General features: G+C 34.6%; 1 protein-coding gene and 1 non-coding gene across 2 annotated transcripts; one reads left to right on the top strand and one right to left on the bottom strand.

The window, feature by feature from the left end:
- Positions 1–3282: 3282 nt before the first annotated feature.
- LOC105783433 (thioredoxin F-type, chloroplastic) lies at positions 3283–5359 on the top strand. The gene is made up of 3 exons (XM_012608883.2): positions 3283–3685; positions 4434–4533; positions 4938–5359. The coding sequence occupies exons 1-3, from the start codon at positions 3351–3353 to the stop codon at positions 5070–5072; spliced, it is 570 nt and encodes a 189-aa protein (XP_012464337.1). The 5' UTR covers positions 3283–3350; the 3' UTR covers positions 5073–5359.
- Positions 5360–8621: 3262 nt separating this feature from the next.
- Positions 8622–8727, bottom strand: LOC128036272 (small nucleolar RNA R71). The gene has a single exon (XR_008193070.1). It is a non-coding gene; the product is annotated as a small nucleolar RNA R71 (small nucleolar RNA).
- Between the last annotated feature and the right edge of the window lie 8606 nt (positions 8728–17333).

Genomic DNA, 17333 nt, shown 5'->3' with positions numbered 1-17333 from the left:
AATGGGTGAATTAGCCTTTTAAAAAAATTTTGTTGCTAAGAAAAAGATAGATACAATGAACACATCGATATATAGTGGTTCAGCCCCAATTGCCTACTCTACTACCTTAGCTTTCCACAACTAAGGATTTTCCCAAATTCATTAATTTGACAACTTTTGAGGACAATGTTTAACCTTACAAACACCTTTAAGTTTTCTACCCAAACCTTAAGACAAAACCCTCTCAAAGAGAATAACAAATAAGCAAACTAAGAACAAACCCTTATAAGATTGGAATGTTTTCAAATTAAACTCAATTACAAAGAGAAACACTTGAGCTAAATGAATACAATGAAAGCTCACAAGTGTGTTTAAAGAAAATTATTGAGAATCGTAAGCACAAGGTTGTTTTTGTTATTCTTTAAGCTTGATAATATCTCTTGTTGTTGTAGAACCTTTGGAAGCTGATATTTATACCCCTAATTGATTTCCAACCATTGTGGTTGTTGGAGAAATGAATAGAGCCATTGGAGATGATATAACTAGTGCATTAAATTCACTTGCAACCACGAGTATCGTTACTTGCTAACAAGGTATCGATATTTTTAGTATTTAACGCAAAATTCAATGACCGTTGGAGCTAAAGATATCGATACCAGTGGACTTTTATCGATACCATATGAAAAATATCGTTATTGGATTGATACTTAGTTGAATTATTTGAAAAATAGAATGTCACTTTGCTACCGATTTTTGGAGGGGTATTGATATTTTGGAAACTATCGATACTTGGCCAAAAAGTATCGATACATTTTGGCCTAGAGCCATACTGACTTGTTTTAAGACAATTTAACTTTGATTAAAAAGTTCTAACTTGATTAAAACCATTTTAACTTGATTTAAATGTTGATTCAAAAACTTTTCTAAGAGTTCAAAGAGTAGGTTCAAAATTAAATCTCTTAGACTTCATTTGAAGATACAATTTTTCCAATTTTCTTCAACTTTAACTTTTATTCAAAAATATTTTAATTTGTTATATCAAAACATATTATCAAATAAAGCTTGATATAACAACTTTATTATTGCATTTTCCCTTATCAATCCCTTGGGTTCGGTCCTTAGAATGCTTCAGTGTTTCATTGTAAATAAAATTATATTACAAGTTGACAATGTATACTTATAGTTAAGCCGCATTGAATTGTTAGATATTTTTCTTGTTTATTGTGCACATCACACATGATCATTCGTAGCCATGTCTAGTGGAGGGACATCCACTGGGACCTCCTCCTCAACCAAGGGAATATCAATCGTGGTAGGATTCCTAGAAGACATTTCCTCACTTGGAGCTTGAGCTTGGCTATGTGACATGGATGGTTGATCGGTTTTTGCATCTACAACAATAGTTGTGTCAGTCTCCACAACACTCAAAGCCCGCATACCCTCCGAGGGAATGATAGGAAATGAGCGAGATAGGTCACCTGGGATCCCCTATCTACGATATAAACACTTTCTATACTTCACAATGTGCTGTCAGGGTTCTTCCATCAACTCGCGAAGGATCATGGCTATTGTGTCATCCAAGTCAAAGGGTCAGAACTAGTCATAGGGCTTGAACATCCCATCATTCATAAAGCCCAACCTAAAACCACTCTCCATGTAATCTTTCAAGCCTCTATCGAACATGTTCTATCGAACATGTAGTGTTTGAAGATCTTTCCGAGGGTAATGTATTGGGGAAAGACGAGGAGATCCCCCTTACTTATTATCTTGAACTTCCTCTTAGTCCCCTCAAAACCTTTTAGTGGAGGCATCATGCTGCATAGTTCAATGGGAGGTAGACTCCATTCAATTGAGAAAGTCGAACTTGTTGCCAAACTTCAGCTCCATGAGTATGTATTTGTGGCAATCGAGGCTCATGTTATCCATCAGCATGCAGAGCAAATTCCCTACCAGATGGTTCCCCTGATGTTTGGAGAAGTACAACAAACCCAAATGGGTGCATTCGTTCCTTCACTCAATTGGAACATGTTTTGAAACACCCTTAACTGTGGCCATATTCTCTGCTCGTGACATAAGATGATGAATCCTCATATTATGATCCACCAAGACGCCCCAACCAGCTATTTGTAGCAAGCCTGAAGCAGTTCAACAGTTCGCTTACGAACAGGTGGAGGGAAGATGAAACCTAACCTCACCTCCAACACATAAAGGGGCAAAAAGAAACCTAACCTTCGCCACCATGTTTAGGCTCATAAACGACACTTAGGGGATAAGACCCCTTTGGGAGGTTGAAATCGTACTTGTGATGGTTGATTAAAAATCCACGACAACGGGGCAATCACATTGCTTCCCTTTCGGTGGTGGAGCATTTGAATGTGCCAACCACCAAGGGTTCCCTCTTCAACCTTGGAGGCTTCCTCATCTTCCTCTCAACCTCTCTTCCACGGCTGTTTCCAACCATTAAAGATATAAGAAAGCGAAGCAAAAGAAATAGAAAAAAATATGGAACCTTACCCCGAATAAAAAACCCAAATCCAACAAAAAGAGCAACGGGGAGGGAAGATGAAAGATGGAAACAAGGGAGAATATAGTGTGTGAAATAATTAATATAGTTTGAAAGAATAGCTTTGAGACATTTTTACTTGCGCATGAGACTGCTCAACTTTTTTCTAGAATTACGTCTTTTTGTTAAGGCGAGTGTTGTTTTCTTATTATAATAGCTGGCGACTGGCGTTGTTAATTACTTGTGCCCTCATAGACTTTATCTTACTTTGGGCTGCTTAACTTGGAATATGAAAATCCAAACTCATTTATGTCAAATTTGTGAATCAAGTAAGTAGAAAAAAAAAATTATTTACCAACTCAAAATGAATAATGTGCCATTTAGTTCTTTAGATAGTTATTTGGGGATTACTCTCTTTGACACGTAAGCCCCGGATAGGCATATCCTTTGGGAACAATTTTTTATTTTTTCTTGGAAAACTATTCTTCTTTGGGTACATTTATCATTTATGTGGCAGAAGTAAGCTTTGGGCCCATAAAATCAGTTAAGGGACAAAAACACCCCTACCCATGCACTGTTCAAGAAGTTGCCATCAAATATCCCAAGTCTAGTATCGTCTTTTCGAATCCCAAAAATGAAATCTTCCCATCCCTAATCCTGAACCTCTCATTATTCTCAGAAAAATTCCTCCAGCTGACCAAAATGTCCTCTTACATTCCACTACCACTCATGATCCGCAAGGGTAAAATAGTGCTTATAAAGAAACCATCTCCCAATTTTTCTATAATAAAATTTAGCCACAGCAAGTCCGACTAATTGATTTCATTCTTTTTCTTTCTTCTTTCCCCTAAATTGCATTTTCTCAAAAATGTCGCTCCTCCAATCTTCCGTCTATCCTCCGTCAACACTTCGTTCTTCGCCGTCACTGTCATGCACAGCGGCACACCCCATCGCCTCCTCCCATAGAGTTCCTTCCACTTCGAATTCCTTCGTCGCGTTAGAATCGTCATCGTTAAAGACTGTTAACTCTATTTCGAGCGCTAAGAACAATAGAAGGAAAGGCGTTGTCGGAAAGGTGAGGTCGAGCCTGGAGACGGCGGGAGCAACGGTGGGGCAGGTGACGGAGGTTACAAAGGACACCTTCTGGCCCATCGTTAACGCCGCGGGGGATAAAACCGTCGTCCTCGATATGTATACTCAATGGTACGTATATAAATGCATATGTGTACCCATTCTTTTGTTTCTTCGTAGTCTGTTATTAGTTGATGCCAGAATTTAGTTAAGGTTGTGTTTGCTGTTTGTTCTTACTTTTTTCCTAATTAATTCTAAATGTCCGGAAATCTATTTACTCAATTCTTTAATTTAAATTAAATTATATCAATTATCTTAATTGTATTTGCAGACTTGTGTTTCTCACTTTGGTAACTGGTAGTATTTAGAGTGATGCTCCTCCACTCGGCCTTGGTTCTATTAGCCATTAATTTGCCCACCCCATGAATTCAATGGCTAGAATTTTCCTGTGGGTCATCTGATGGCCGCACTCTTCCAGAAGCTTGATAGCTGTCTTGCATTGTTTCCTTTTCTTTGGCTCTTGATCTCAAAGCAAATTAAGGATATTCATATATAATTCAACCCAAACCGAATTCAATGATAGCCTGCGTGCTTAATCTAAGAATAAGTTTCATGCAGTAATTTTTTTTTTATAAAGGGTATAGGGGAGAGGTTCTTAGGAATCGGGTCCGAGACAGATAGAACATTTTTAGTTTAATAGACTATTTCATGCATTAATTATAACTTGTAAATTTGTGTCAGATGTGCTTTCAGTAAACTGAGCGAGTTCTAAGATCTAATAACAAGCTCGGAATTGGATGAAGTTTTGGAATACATATAGTTATAACTTTATTCGGCCTTCACTAGTTTTGCATCTACATGACTGTTTTTAATGTTTTAGGTGTGGTCCATGCAAAGTTATAGCTCCCAAGTTTCAAGAATTATCTGAGAAATACCTTGACGTTGTCTTTCTAAAGCTCGATTGCAATCAAGAAAATAAGGTAATTTGTATGATTAACGTTAGAACATCGTGTCGATAAGCTATTGTCTTCTTTAGATGTTGCTGAAGAGCAACACAATTCAAGGTGTCTTTAGTTTTGAAAAAAAATGCTAAGGAACACCTCTTAGTCAAAGTGGTACCATGATTGTCGAAAGTGCCTTTGTATTCATAGAGGTCATGGTTCAAGCAGTCATGGACCTCTTATATTCATAGAGGCCTTGAATTTCGCTTGTTCAGACATTAAAGAGGCGTCCCTTAGCTATCTCCAAAGTGAGGGAAAAATCTTGAGGATGTCTCTTTTCATTGATATTCAAAGAGGACAATACTTTTTGTGTTATCAGCAGATGCCGTAAAGCGGTTTTGGTGAATTATCTAACCCATAAAATATGTGAAACATTTTGGCAGCCATTGGCGAAGGAGCTTGGCATAAGGGTGGTTCCAACGTTCAAGATTCTGAAGCACAACAAGATAGTAAAGGAGGTGACAGGAGCAAAATATGATGACTTAGTTGCGGCCATCGATACTGTTAGAGCCACCTAACTTTCTTTCCGTACCTGCAAAATCTTAATCCCATCAAATCAAAGACAACAGTACCTTCTTGCATGCTTTGAAGTAATTATTGTACTTGAATTTATGTATATATATGGATCCATTCCCAATCCCTCAAATGGAGAGGGAACACCGGTTGTATGTAACCTATACCTGCTGCTTCTGCTATATACCTTCTATTTCAGTTTACTGGGAGAGATTTCAGTTTACTGGGAGAGGTGTAGATGTGAAGCAATTGTGATTGTGAACCAAAAAAATATCAGCTTGGTTGCATTCTATTCCTGGTAGGCCCAATGACATTTAGAATCACTGAATCACCTTTGAGTAGCTCAAGCTTATGGGCATGACAGACGGGTGCAAGATAATTGAGGTCTCTTAGTTTTTCAAATGTTTCGAGCATTTCATAGGAAACCACATTCACACTTATCGAGATGTTAAACTTTGAGCATAGACCATATGCAAAACGAGTAAGCATAGTTAAGTAAACATTGAAATGAAAACAGAACTTGGTGGCCTTTGCCATAACCCTTCACTCCAACAACTTGAGCAGCTCTAGCTTAATAACATCAATAAATTAGCCGTTAGGTTTCATCAGAGAATGTTTGTGCTCTTTACAGTTACAAGGCAATTAAAATCTGAATGCTCACAACTCATGTATTACGGAATTTATTTTATATAAAAAAAATTGAAACGTATGAGAAGTTATCCATCAACTTCTCCGATGATGCAATGGGATCCAAGAACTTACATAACGGTCTAAACGCAACCTTACTGTCGCTATTTTGTAGTTTTGACTTATTTGATGCAAGTAAACGAGCTTGTATAATTGGCTAACTTGGCCATATATATCGAAAAAAAAAAGTTAATTGACCAAATAGGCTGGTTTGTTTTTTTAAAAAATTTATGGAAATAGACTATTTTTGGAAAGAGTATGAAAACGCATTCAGTTGGGTGCGCTTTCTGCACAGTTAGCAAGAAAACTTGTCCATTTGGGCGAGCTTTCTACTGACATGTCAGGAAAAGCATGTTTAGTTGGACGAGCCATTCAAGAAGGATAACAAACTCACAAATATGAGTTTTGATGGACTCACCTTCAACCATTCTAAACGTGTAGAGACGTTTTAATACTAACCTGTTGACCAGAGATTTCGTTATATATAACGCTTTTAGTTTCTTCCATAACGCAGACGTTGTTTTCTCCTTCAGAATCTCCTATAACACATTATCCATAAGACATAATTGAATAGTGGATAGAGCATTTTCATCGAGTTCTTCTCATTTTAACTGATCCATATCTACGGGCTTCTTCCCTATAACAACCTTTTTCATACCGTTTTGAACCAGGATTGCGGTCATCCGAACTTGCCACAAACTGAAATTTGCAATTCTGTTGAACTTCTCAATATCAAACCTTGACGCTGCCATCTTTGAACTGGTTGACTCCAAAAATCGAACTAGCTCGTATACTATTTTGTTGGGGATAAACCCGATTAAGCAACGAACAAAATGAATAAAATAAGAATCGGAAAGATTGAACACGAAAATTTTACGTGAGAAAACTTCTCAAGAGAAGATAAGAAAACCATGGGCAAAACAAGATTTCACTATAAAAAATGAGAGTACAAAAGATGGAGAGAATTAAAAGAAAACCCGAAGCCGCACAAGAAAAACTCTTCGAAAAAAAAGAACAAAATTCTCTCAATCTAAATATTTTTGTTATGTAAAACCTAGAATAACTGATAAGCTATAAAAGTAACATATTTTAATCCCATTCTTAATACGTTTTTGGATGATTAATTATGTAAATTAGTGAATTCGATGCTCCTAATCCTTTCAATTCATGTTTTTATATATAGGAGAGCATTCGGGAGCAAAAGGAGAGAAAAACGAGCCAAAATCAAAAAATAGAGCTGTTTCCAGGATCTACACGGTCTGGGCATTTCCACACGGGCTGGCCACATGCCCGTGTGACCCACACAAGTTGGCCACACGCCCATGTGCCAGCCCGTGTCGGTATCACACCCTACTTCCCAAATACGCAGAAAAACCCAATTTTTAGGCTTTTTGAGCATTCTAAAATCTATTAATACCAATTAGAAGAAGACCTAAGGGGAGACGGAGAGAAGATTAAAGAAAAGACTCGAAGAACGCCATCAAAATCAACTCGGAAGTGGATCTCCTTCAAGATTGAAAATCTCCATTTAATTTCTTTCGAAGTTTTAATAAGTTTCTTTATATCTTGTTGTTATCCTAACTTTGAGATGTTTCTATACAGGATTATGAATTAAATTCTCTAGATACCTAAGGAGGATAAAATCTATGGTGAATCTTATTATTTAATTTATGTTTTTACGCGATAAATACTTGATTCTTTTTCTCAATTATGTATGCTTATTTTGTGTTTTAATAATTTTAGGATGTTAATTCATGTTTAATGTGCTTATTTTAGTGGAGCAAAAGTCCTTATTTAAGAGCAAAATGTAACATAATTGAGTGGAGTTGCATGCAATCCTAGAAATAGTACGACATAAATCTACCGGATTAGAGTCCAATCTAATAGGGGAATCCATAGATTGAGTTAATGCGACAATAGGGGTTTTAATTAGAAAGAGATTTCAATTAATCAACCTAGAGTCAGTTGTTCTTACTCTCGAACGAGATATTAACATGATTTAGGGATTTCTACGGATCAAGACACGAGTGAATAAATCGTTTAATTCAGATTCAGATTCAGAGTCAGATCAAGACACAAATGGTAATTACTAGTACTTTTAGTCCTCGTGGATAGGATATTCCCTACTCACCATAGCTATACTATTGTTCGATAGGTGCGCTTGCCTTTGTCGTAATTATAGTTTTTTTAGTGACCATCAAGTTTTTGGTGCCGTTGCCGGGGACTAAAATATTAGGAACACTTGATTTTTATTAATTTAGCCATTTATTTTTATTGCATTTTATTTTATTTTTAGTTTAATTTTTGTTTTCTAATTTTTCTTTTATTTGCTTCTAGCAGGTTCCTTTAGTTTATGACTAGAAGAAACCCGTCAGGACCATCACTGTTTGACAGCAAAATTGAAAGTACAGCTCGCAGAAATCGTAGAGAAGTAAGGAAGAGTCGATAGAGTATAATAGACGAGCAAGAGGACGCTATTATTATTACTGAAGAGATGGGTGATAATCAAAATAATTATGCCAAGCCCATTCTAACTGGGGCTGAATCGAGTATTGTGAGACCCACCATTGCTGCGAATAATTTTGAACTGAAGCCGAAAACTATTATGATGGCACAACAATTTGTTCGGTTTGATGGTTTGCAAGACGAAGATCCAAATACTCATTTGGCTAATTTTCTAGAAGTCTATAATACTTTTAAGATAAATGGCATTTTCTGACGACGTCATTCGCCTACGGTTATTCCCTTTCTCGTTGGGGAACATAGCTAAATAGTGGTTGAATTCTTTACCACGAGGTTCTATCACTACATAGGATCAAACGACCGAGAAATTCCTACTGACGTACTTCCCACCTGCTAAGACGGCCAAGTTGAGGAATGATATCTCTTCCTTCGTTCAAATCGAAATAGAAACCCTATATGATGCATGGGAGAGGTATAAAGACTTATTGAGACGGTGCCCTCACCATAGTTATCTTTATGGTTACAGGTTTAAACTTTTTACAACGGTTTGAATCCCTCAACTAGAGAGTTAATCGATGCAACAGTCGGTGGTACTTTGAACAATAAAACACATGAAGCGGTATATGAGTTTATAAAGGAGATGGCACTAAATAATTATCTGTGGCAAGCCATGAGGATAAAGCCGATGAAAGCAGCCGGTGTTCTTAACTTAGATGCGATCACCATGTTATCGAATCAGGTAAAAATTTTAAATAAGAAAATTGATGGCTTATGTGTTTGTACGCAGGTACATCCGGTGATGCAGTGTGATACGAATAGAGAAGGAATGAACAATCCAAAATATTTACCCTACATTTGTAGGGCCCAATTTTATCCGGCCTGTTAAAAAATAAAACCCAAAGAAATAAACAAGCCCAATAACCCAGCCCAAATCAATTTATCCTAAACCAGACCCCAAAACACCCAAACCCTAGCCGCATGTCTAGCGCCGCAAGCCCCATCAGCCCCACGTCGCACCCAACGTCCAGTCGCTGTAAGACTCGGAGATCGGCCTCCCCACACACGCTGTTCGCTCCTCAAATACTTGTAAAACGGACTCAAAGAGTCCAAATAATGTAAAACAACAAAAAACAAGGAAAATAGGTTAGTGTTAGGCTATAAAACAGTCGGTCTTTTGTAAAAGATGGGGGATCGAAAATCAAGAAAAACAAAGCAAACATCAGTTTTTTTAAGGTGATTATTTGAAGTTTTCTTTGTTTTTTTATTGTGCTTTTGTGTACGAAAATAAAAAGAATAAAGGGAGGGAGACTTACCTTGGCCCTCAAGAGTTGTTAGGAGGGGTTTAAGAACCCAGATTTGGCACCCCTCCAGCCTCCGATTACACGGAGTCGCGACGGAGGGTGATAGGGCGGCGGCGCGAGGAAGCTTGGGTATTAAACCCTAGCAGAGCGCCAGAAAGGTTTTTTTCCTTTTTTAAGTTTTCTTTTCTTTTCTTTTAACTGGTAAATGATTTTTGAAAAGAAATTTGTTTTAAATAACAAAAGTGAAACGGCGCCGTTTTGATGGCCAGACCCGCGCGGTGACCCGGCCCGAAGGGGAGGATCCGCGCGTTCTGGCTTTAAGTGGGAAATTTGCGCTTTCAGTCCCTTCTTTTTGCGATACGTTTCAATCAAGCCCAATTGTCGTTTTTTTAAATTTAGCCACGCACTTTATTTTCTGTTTCAAATTGGCCCTTTCTTTGCTTGTGCTTTGGAGGGTGGGATTAATTTCCTTTAGGTCCCCATGGTCGTTCGCGCGTTCAAGTTGGTCCCTTTTTGTTTATTCTCGAATTTACCCCATTCTTTTGTCTTTAAGTTCAATTTAGTCTATTTTTTTGAACTATTCAACCTTTTTTGTAATTATTATATTATACCATCATTATTTATTATTATTATTAATACTATACTTATTATTTTTCATGAACATACGCATTTTATATAATATATATATTCTAATTTCAAAAACGTTTTACTTTTGTAAATGTTATTTTAATTTCAAAAACGTTTTCCACTTTTTGTAAATGTATAATTCTATATTTTATTATAAATATTTTTCCCTCTATTTTACAAATGTATATATATATGAATCTACATACGCATTTTAAAATACGCATGCACCTTACATATCTATATATATATATATATATATATATATTATTCTACTTACATAATTTTTATATACATTCATATACATTTATATTTTATATAGATATACATTTTTGTAATATATATATTTCTCATATGTTATAATTCAAAACATACATTTATACATTTTCTATAATATACGTACACTTTTCATTTTTTAATTATTATAAATATTTTTTTGTTATTTCATGTATCCCATTATTTTATATACATATTGTACATATATATATGTATTTGAATATATACGTATGCTAATTTTCGTGATTTGCCTATGTATATATACTTATATATTTTATTTTTCTATTTTGTAAATACATACACATCTACATTTTTTATTTTATTTTTACAATTTTCATTACATATATACATGCATATTTTTAGAAATTATTATAAGTTTGTTGTATATATTTCTTCACTTGCCTTTTATATGTACACTTATATTTATGTGTTAAGTATGCGCCCACTCATATTTTCGAATTTGCTTGTATATTGTACTTGTATATATATTGTAAATACATATTCATATATGTTTTACATTAAAGTTTTGTTTCACATTGTACATTAACCTTAACATACCCTTTTTGAAAATATATTTTGGCTTTAACCATACATCAAAGTTATTTTCTTGATTCAAATGTTTTTTTTGAATAAAAGCAATATTCGAAGTTTGAGATTTTCGAGGGAAATTGAGCCCTAACGTATTGGGTTCTGATTTTCTTTGTTAATCTTAAATAACCGAGGATATTCTTTATTCAAAGTGCATGAGTACAAAAATCATTTTTGGGAACCTAACTTGTTGTGTCCTAACGTATTGGGTGTGGCATGTTACTTTCTCAAAGTGAAGATTTTCGTATAAAATAAAAGTGATATTCAAGTTTGGGGATTATGAGGAATTGTACCCTAACGTATTGGGACTCGATTTCTTTACATGACTTGAACAATTGATTATCCTTTTGCCAATTTCACCATTCAAGCTTATTTTAAAATCTTTTTTAACTTTCGACACAAAGACATTAAATAGTCAATTTGGTACCGATTTTTGGGCGTTACGAGGGTGCTAACCCTTCCTCGTGCGTAACTGACTCCCGAACCTGTTTTCAAAATTCGCAGACCAAAATGATTTTTGAGGTGGGCCGGTCACGCCTTAATAAAGGATCGGTGGCGACTCCAATTTTATTTTTTAAAGTCGACAACTTAAATTTTTGTTTTAAAAAAAAACGGTTTCGACAACATTCTTAGCAGAGAGAACAAACAAATCAACTATATGGGTAATAATTCTAGGCCTCAAAATAATCCTTACAGTAACACCTGTAATGCAGGTTGGAGGAACCATCCCAATATCTCTTGGGGTGGTCAAAGAAATCAAATAGCACAACCCCCTCCAGGCTTCCAACAACAACCTTACCAACAACAGAAGAAGCCAAACCTTAAGGAGATGTTGACGAAGTTTATCTTAGTGTTAGAAACCTACTTTCAAAACACTGAAGTAGCACTTAAAAATCAGCAAGCGTCAATTCAAGGGCTCGAGAACCAAATAGGTCAACTTGCTAAGCTAATCTTAGAAAGACCACAAGGTAGCTTGCCTAACAATACCGAAACTAACCCAAGAAAAAATCTTCATGTAATTACTGTTCGAGATGAAGAGAGGTTAGTTGAACCTGAATCAGAACCAAGGCAAGAAAGTGTAGTAAGTAACGGTAAGGTTGAGGTAAGCCAGAATGAGCAAAAACTGGTTGGTAAAGAATATAAACCTCGAGTGCCATATCCTAACGTGACGACGAGAGACCACACGAACGAACAATTTGGTAAATTTCTTAAACTTCTAAAAAATTACATATTAACTTACTGTTTATTGAAGTTCTTTTGCAGATGCCCAGTTCTGTTAAATTTTTAAAGGAGCTTTTTGCAAACAAGAGAAAGTTAGATGATTCATCGCATGTGGAGCTAAATGCAGTTTGCTCATCCATTTTTGCAAAATAAACTACCCAACAAATTGAAAGATCCAGGGAGCTTTACTATTCCTTGTTTAATTGGTAGTTTGAATATTAATAATGCTTTGGCTGATTTAGGGTGAGTATTAATGTCATGCCCTATAAAATGTTTAAACAATTAGGTCTTGGGAAACCCAAACAAATTTGGATGAGTATTCAATTAGCATATAGAACCATTAGATTTCCTAGAGGTATTATTGAAGATGTTCTTATAAAAATTGATAAATTCATATTTCCAATTGATTTTGTTGTTTTAGACATGGATGAGGGTAATGAAATACCTTTAATTTTAGGAAGACCCCTTTTAGCAGCTGCTAGAACTATTATTGATGTTGGCACATGTGAGTTAGTACTTCGTATAGGTGACGAAACAATTACTCTCTAAGTTTGTGATTCTATTAAGACATCTAATGATCGAAATGATTTTACAAGTTCTGTTAATATGAGTAACTATGTGGCTCAAACTTCTTTTTAGGAAACTTCTTGGAAAAGCGTGATGGAGCCACGTTCCTGTCCATGCGACAGAAACAAAATGACTCATGATGAACAGATGTTGCAAATCAATGAACTAGATGAATGGCGAACACATGTTAAGGAGAAATCAAAAAAGCACGATGAAGAGTTAAGGAGATACAATGATAAGCATGTGGATGGAACGAAACAATTTAAGGTTGGAAACAAGGTACTTCTAGATAAAACGGATCCTCAAATTGCCACTTCGGAGCTTGATGCAAACAGATAAAATCCTTTTACTGTACTGCATGTATTCTCATACGGTACAGTCGAGGTAACTCATTCTGAATTTGGCATATTTAAGGTAAATAGTACTCGACTTAAACCTTATGTTAATAATAGAATTGATAACGAGAAAGAAGAGTTTCGACTCTGTGAGCTACCGTGACCGTGCGAATGCGAGGTAAGTAGAGCTTATACTTTAAATAAGCGCTTCTCAAGAGGCAACCCGAGTGTTAACACTACTAATTCTTTTAATTTTACTTCATGTTATTTTTAAAACTAATTAATTTTCAAAATTAAAAAAAATTTAAAAAAAGTGTTTTTGACCTACACGGCCTAGACACACGGGCGTGTCCCAAGCCGTGTGCATTATAAGAGGTTCGACAGTGAGTTACACAGCCTGGTGACATGCCGTGTGACCTACAGGGCCTGGGCACATGAGCGTGTTCTTGGCCGTGTGGATACTGGGACTTAAATTTTCAAAAATTCGACGGTTACACAGCCTAAAATGACATACACGACCTGGCAACATGGCCTTGTGACCCACACGGCCTGGATACACGGACGTGTCATAGGCCGTGTGAAACATGGAGCTAATTTTTTTAAAGTAAGAGAGTTAAACAGGTAGGAGACACGGCCGTGTGAAAGACACGGCCAAGCCACACGGGCGTGTGGGATCTCACATTGGCGTGGGAGAAGCGAAGGAAAACACACATGGCCTAGCACATAGTCATGTGAAAATTGGGTTAATTCATGTGAAAATTGGGTTAATTTTTAATTGCACACGAGCTGAAAATACTCCACACGGCCTTATGGCTCAAACCCTAGAATTCCTTTCTCAATTTGTCTTTTTCTTCTTTCCCAACCAATCTACCCCTTTTATTTATTTATTTATTTATTTATTATTTGTTATATTTTTATTTTCATTTTCCTAATTTTTTATTTTATTTATTTATTATTCTTATACTTAGATTTAAATTTATTTTAATTTTTCTGCTATTTTATTATTTTTAGTATTTTTTACTATTATTATTTCAATTACCTTTAAGTTTATTGGTACCATTAAGTTTTTTTCATTTTTTTTCATTTTATTTTTATCTTTCTTTTTAATTTTGTTTTAGTTGCTTTTATTTTTATTTATTTTCTTAAACTTATTTTAATTATTATTTTTGAAATATATTTTTATGGTTGTTTCTAATCGAGTTATAACCCTTAATCTTCACTATTTGTGTTTATTTTCTTATTAGTTTGCTCGAATTATGCACTACATCTAGATTTGTCTACAATTCCGCTTTTCACTATTCTCGCAATTTTATCCAATATTTAATCTCTCTTATGATATTTTGTTTATACTGTGATTATATCTATTTGTACATTGAGAACAATGTGTATCTTAAGTGTGGGGAGGTTATTTATATAATTATTAGAAAATCCCTAATTATGTCTTGTGTTTAAATAATTTTTCATACTTCTATTAGAATGATTTTTATCTATTTGTGATTTTTATTGATGTGTTTTGGATTAAATTCATAGGTAATTGTGTATTGGTTGATTTAAACTTTAAGACATGAGAGAATCAAGTATGGTAAGTTATTTTTTAGTAATTAAAAATTTTAGGTTGTTTCCCTAAATTGAAGTACTACCTTGAAGTTTGAGATTTGCAAGATTGACATCAAAAATCATGATTTTTTGTGAGATTTGAGCCTTTAGAGCATACATTTTTCTTGCTCATTTTATTGTTGGTTATGAGTGTGCCAATTTGATTTGTTATTCTAAAACTTGCATCGATTATACATGTTGAGAGAACACCTTTTGATTTGATATGCTAAGATGATAAAGACACTTAGGTTTTAACCCACTTATCCCATAAAAAGCTTACCTACATAATTAAACCTTAGTGAACCCCGTTGAGCCTAACACACCGTTTCTTGGTTTACCCATTAATGTTAACCCATAACTCATTTTTTTCGTTGAAACTTTTTCCCGTTTTATTAGCTCCCTTTTTGTCGAGATTTGATTTGGTTAGTTGCCTAACTGTGCTCTTTTGTTTGATTTGCTGAATTATTTCTTATTGTAAAAAAAATTGAAAAAATATATATTTATTTACATTTTGATTATTATTTAGTTCTATGAGCTTGAACAGTTAAATTCATATTTTGAGAAGAAGCTCGTTTTCTTATTCTTGAATAGTTCTTGATTTATGCACTTGTTTTTAATTCAACATTTGTTATTTTTCTAGCTTGGTAATTTATCAATTCGATCTCGATTTTAACCATCTTTTTCAGCCTTTCTCCACACCCTTAACCTAAGCCCTATTACAACCTCTTAGAGACCTTTTGATTTGTGTATCATATCATTTTATAGTGGTGGAGATTTTATTTTCATGCAAGCCTATGGTAATGACTTTTCATGTTTGATTATTGAGTGGTTATTCTTGAACGTTAAACACTTTGAGTGATTTGAGTGAATCTTTAGTGAGGATATCGATTCTTGTCCATTTTGAATAAAAGGTAATTACTTAGATAAAGAGAAACACCTATGTTTTAGTGTTTAAAAATTTTATCTTGGATTGTTTGAGACTTTAGTGCTCTTTTAGTTGAATTGCCAATGCATGATTGTTTACGGATTATTTTGAGACATTATAGATGAGAATTACAAGTTGAGAAATATTATTTTTAATGTGAGTTGAGGATTTTGCTTGAAGACAAGCAAATGCTTAAGTGTGGGATATTTGATAAGCTATAAAAGTAACATATTTTAATATCATTCTTAATGCATTTTTGGATGATTAATTATGTAAATTAGTGAATTTGGTGCTCCTAATCCTTTAAATTCATGTTTTTATACTGAGGAGAGCATTCGGGAGCAAAAGGAGAGAAAAACGAGCCAAAATCAAACAAATAGAGTTGTTTCTAGGATCTATATGGCCTAGGCATTTCCACACGGGTTGGTCACACGCCCATGTACCAGCTCGTGTCGATATCAGACCTTACTTCCTAAATACACAAAAAAAAACCCAATTTTTAGGCTTTCTGAGCATTTTAAAGTCTATAAATACCAATTAGAAGAAGACCTAAGGGGAGACAGAGAAAAGATCGAAGAAATGACTCGAAGAACACCATCGGAATCAACTTGAAAATGAATCTCCTTCAAGATTGAAGATCTCCATTTAATTTCCTTCGGAGTTTTATTGAGTTTCTTTATGTCTTGTTGTTATCCTAACTTTGAGATGTTTCTATTCAGGATTATGAACTAAATTCCCTAGATACCTAGGGAGGATGAAGCCTATGATGAATCTTATTATCTAATTTCTATTTTTACACGATAAATATTTGATTCTTTTTCTCAATTATGTATGCTTATTTCGTGTTTTAATATTTTTAGGATATTAATTCATGTTTAATGTGCTTATTTTAGTGGAGCAAAAGTTCCTGTTTAAGAGTAGATGTAACATAATTAAGTGGAGTTGCATGCAATCCTAGAAATGGGACGACATAAATCTACTGGATTAGAATCAAATCTAATAGGGGAATCTACAGATCGAGTTAATGTGACGATAGGGGTTTTAATTAGAAAGAGATTTCAATTAATCAACCTAGAGTCAGTTATTTTACTCTCGAAAAAGATATTAACATAATTTAGGGATTTCTACGGATCAAGACACAAGTGAATAAATCGTTTAATTCAGATTCAAAATAATAGATGAAGTTTAGGTGAATTCTTTCCTAGGTATTGTCTTTCTCATTGGTTGTCTTCGATTATTTTCCCATTTCATTCTCTATTGCGTTCATAGTTAAATTAGATTAGTAAATTTAGATTAAAAATAATCACTTTAATTTATCGGCTAAATAATAGAAAAAACGATAATTACTAGTACTTTTAGTCCTCGTGGATACGATATTCCCTACTCACCATAGCTATACTATTGTTCGATAGGTGCGCTGGCCTTTGTCATAATTATAGTTCGTTTAGTGACTATCAGTAACTAAGGACTATTTATAGGCTGAAATTCGTAGCATATATGACCAAAAAATATAGGTTAATTAGAGTTTAAGTGAGAAACTAAAAATAAAGTTTAACTAGGAGAAGAAAAGTCAAAATAAATTTTGGCCAAAATAAGAGGCATTCTCTCACAATTATTAAAATTACATTCAAACAATAAGTTTCGTTATTTATTATATGTTATTTCCAAATACACCTTTGTATT

This window comes from Gossypium raimondii, chromosome 13, assembly GCF_025698545.1.
Source record: "Gossypium raimondii isolate GPD5lz chromosome 13, ASM2569854v1, whole genome shotgun sequence".
Classification (NCBI taxonomy): Eukaryota; Viridiplantae; Streptophyta; class Magnoliopsida; order Malvales; family Malvaceae; genus Gossypium; species Gossypium raimondii.
Note: the sequence above shows the minus strand (reverse complement) of the source record. Positions and strands in the feature narration are given on the sequence as shown.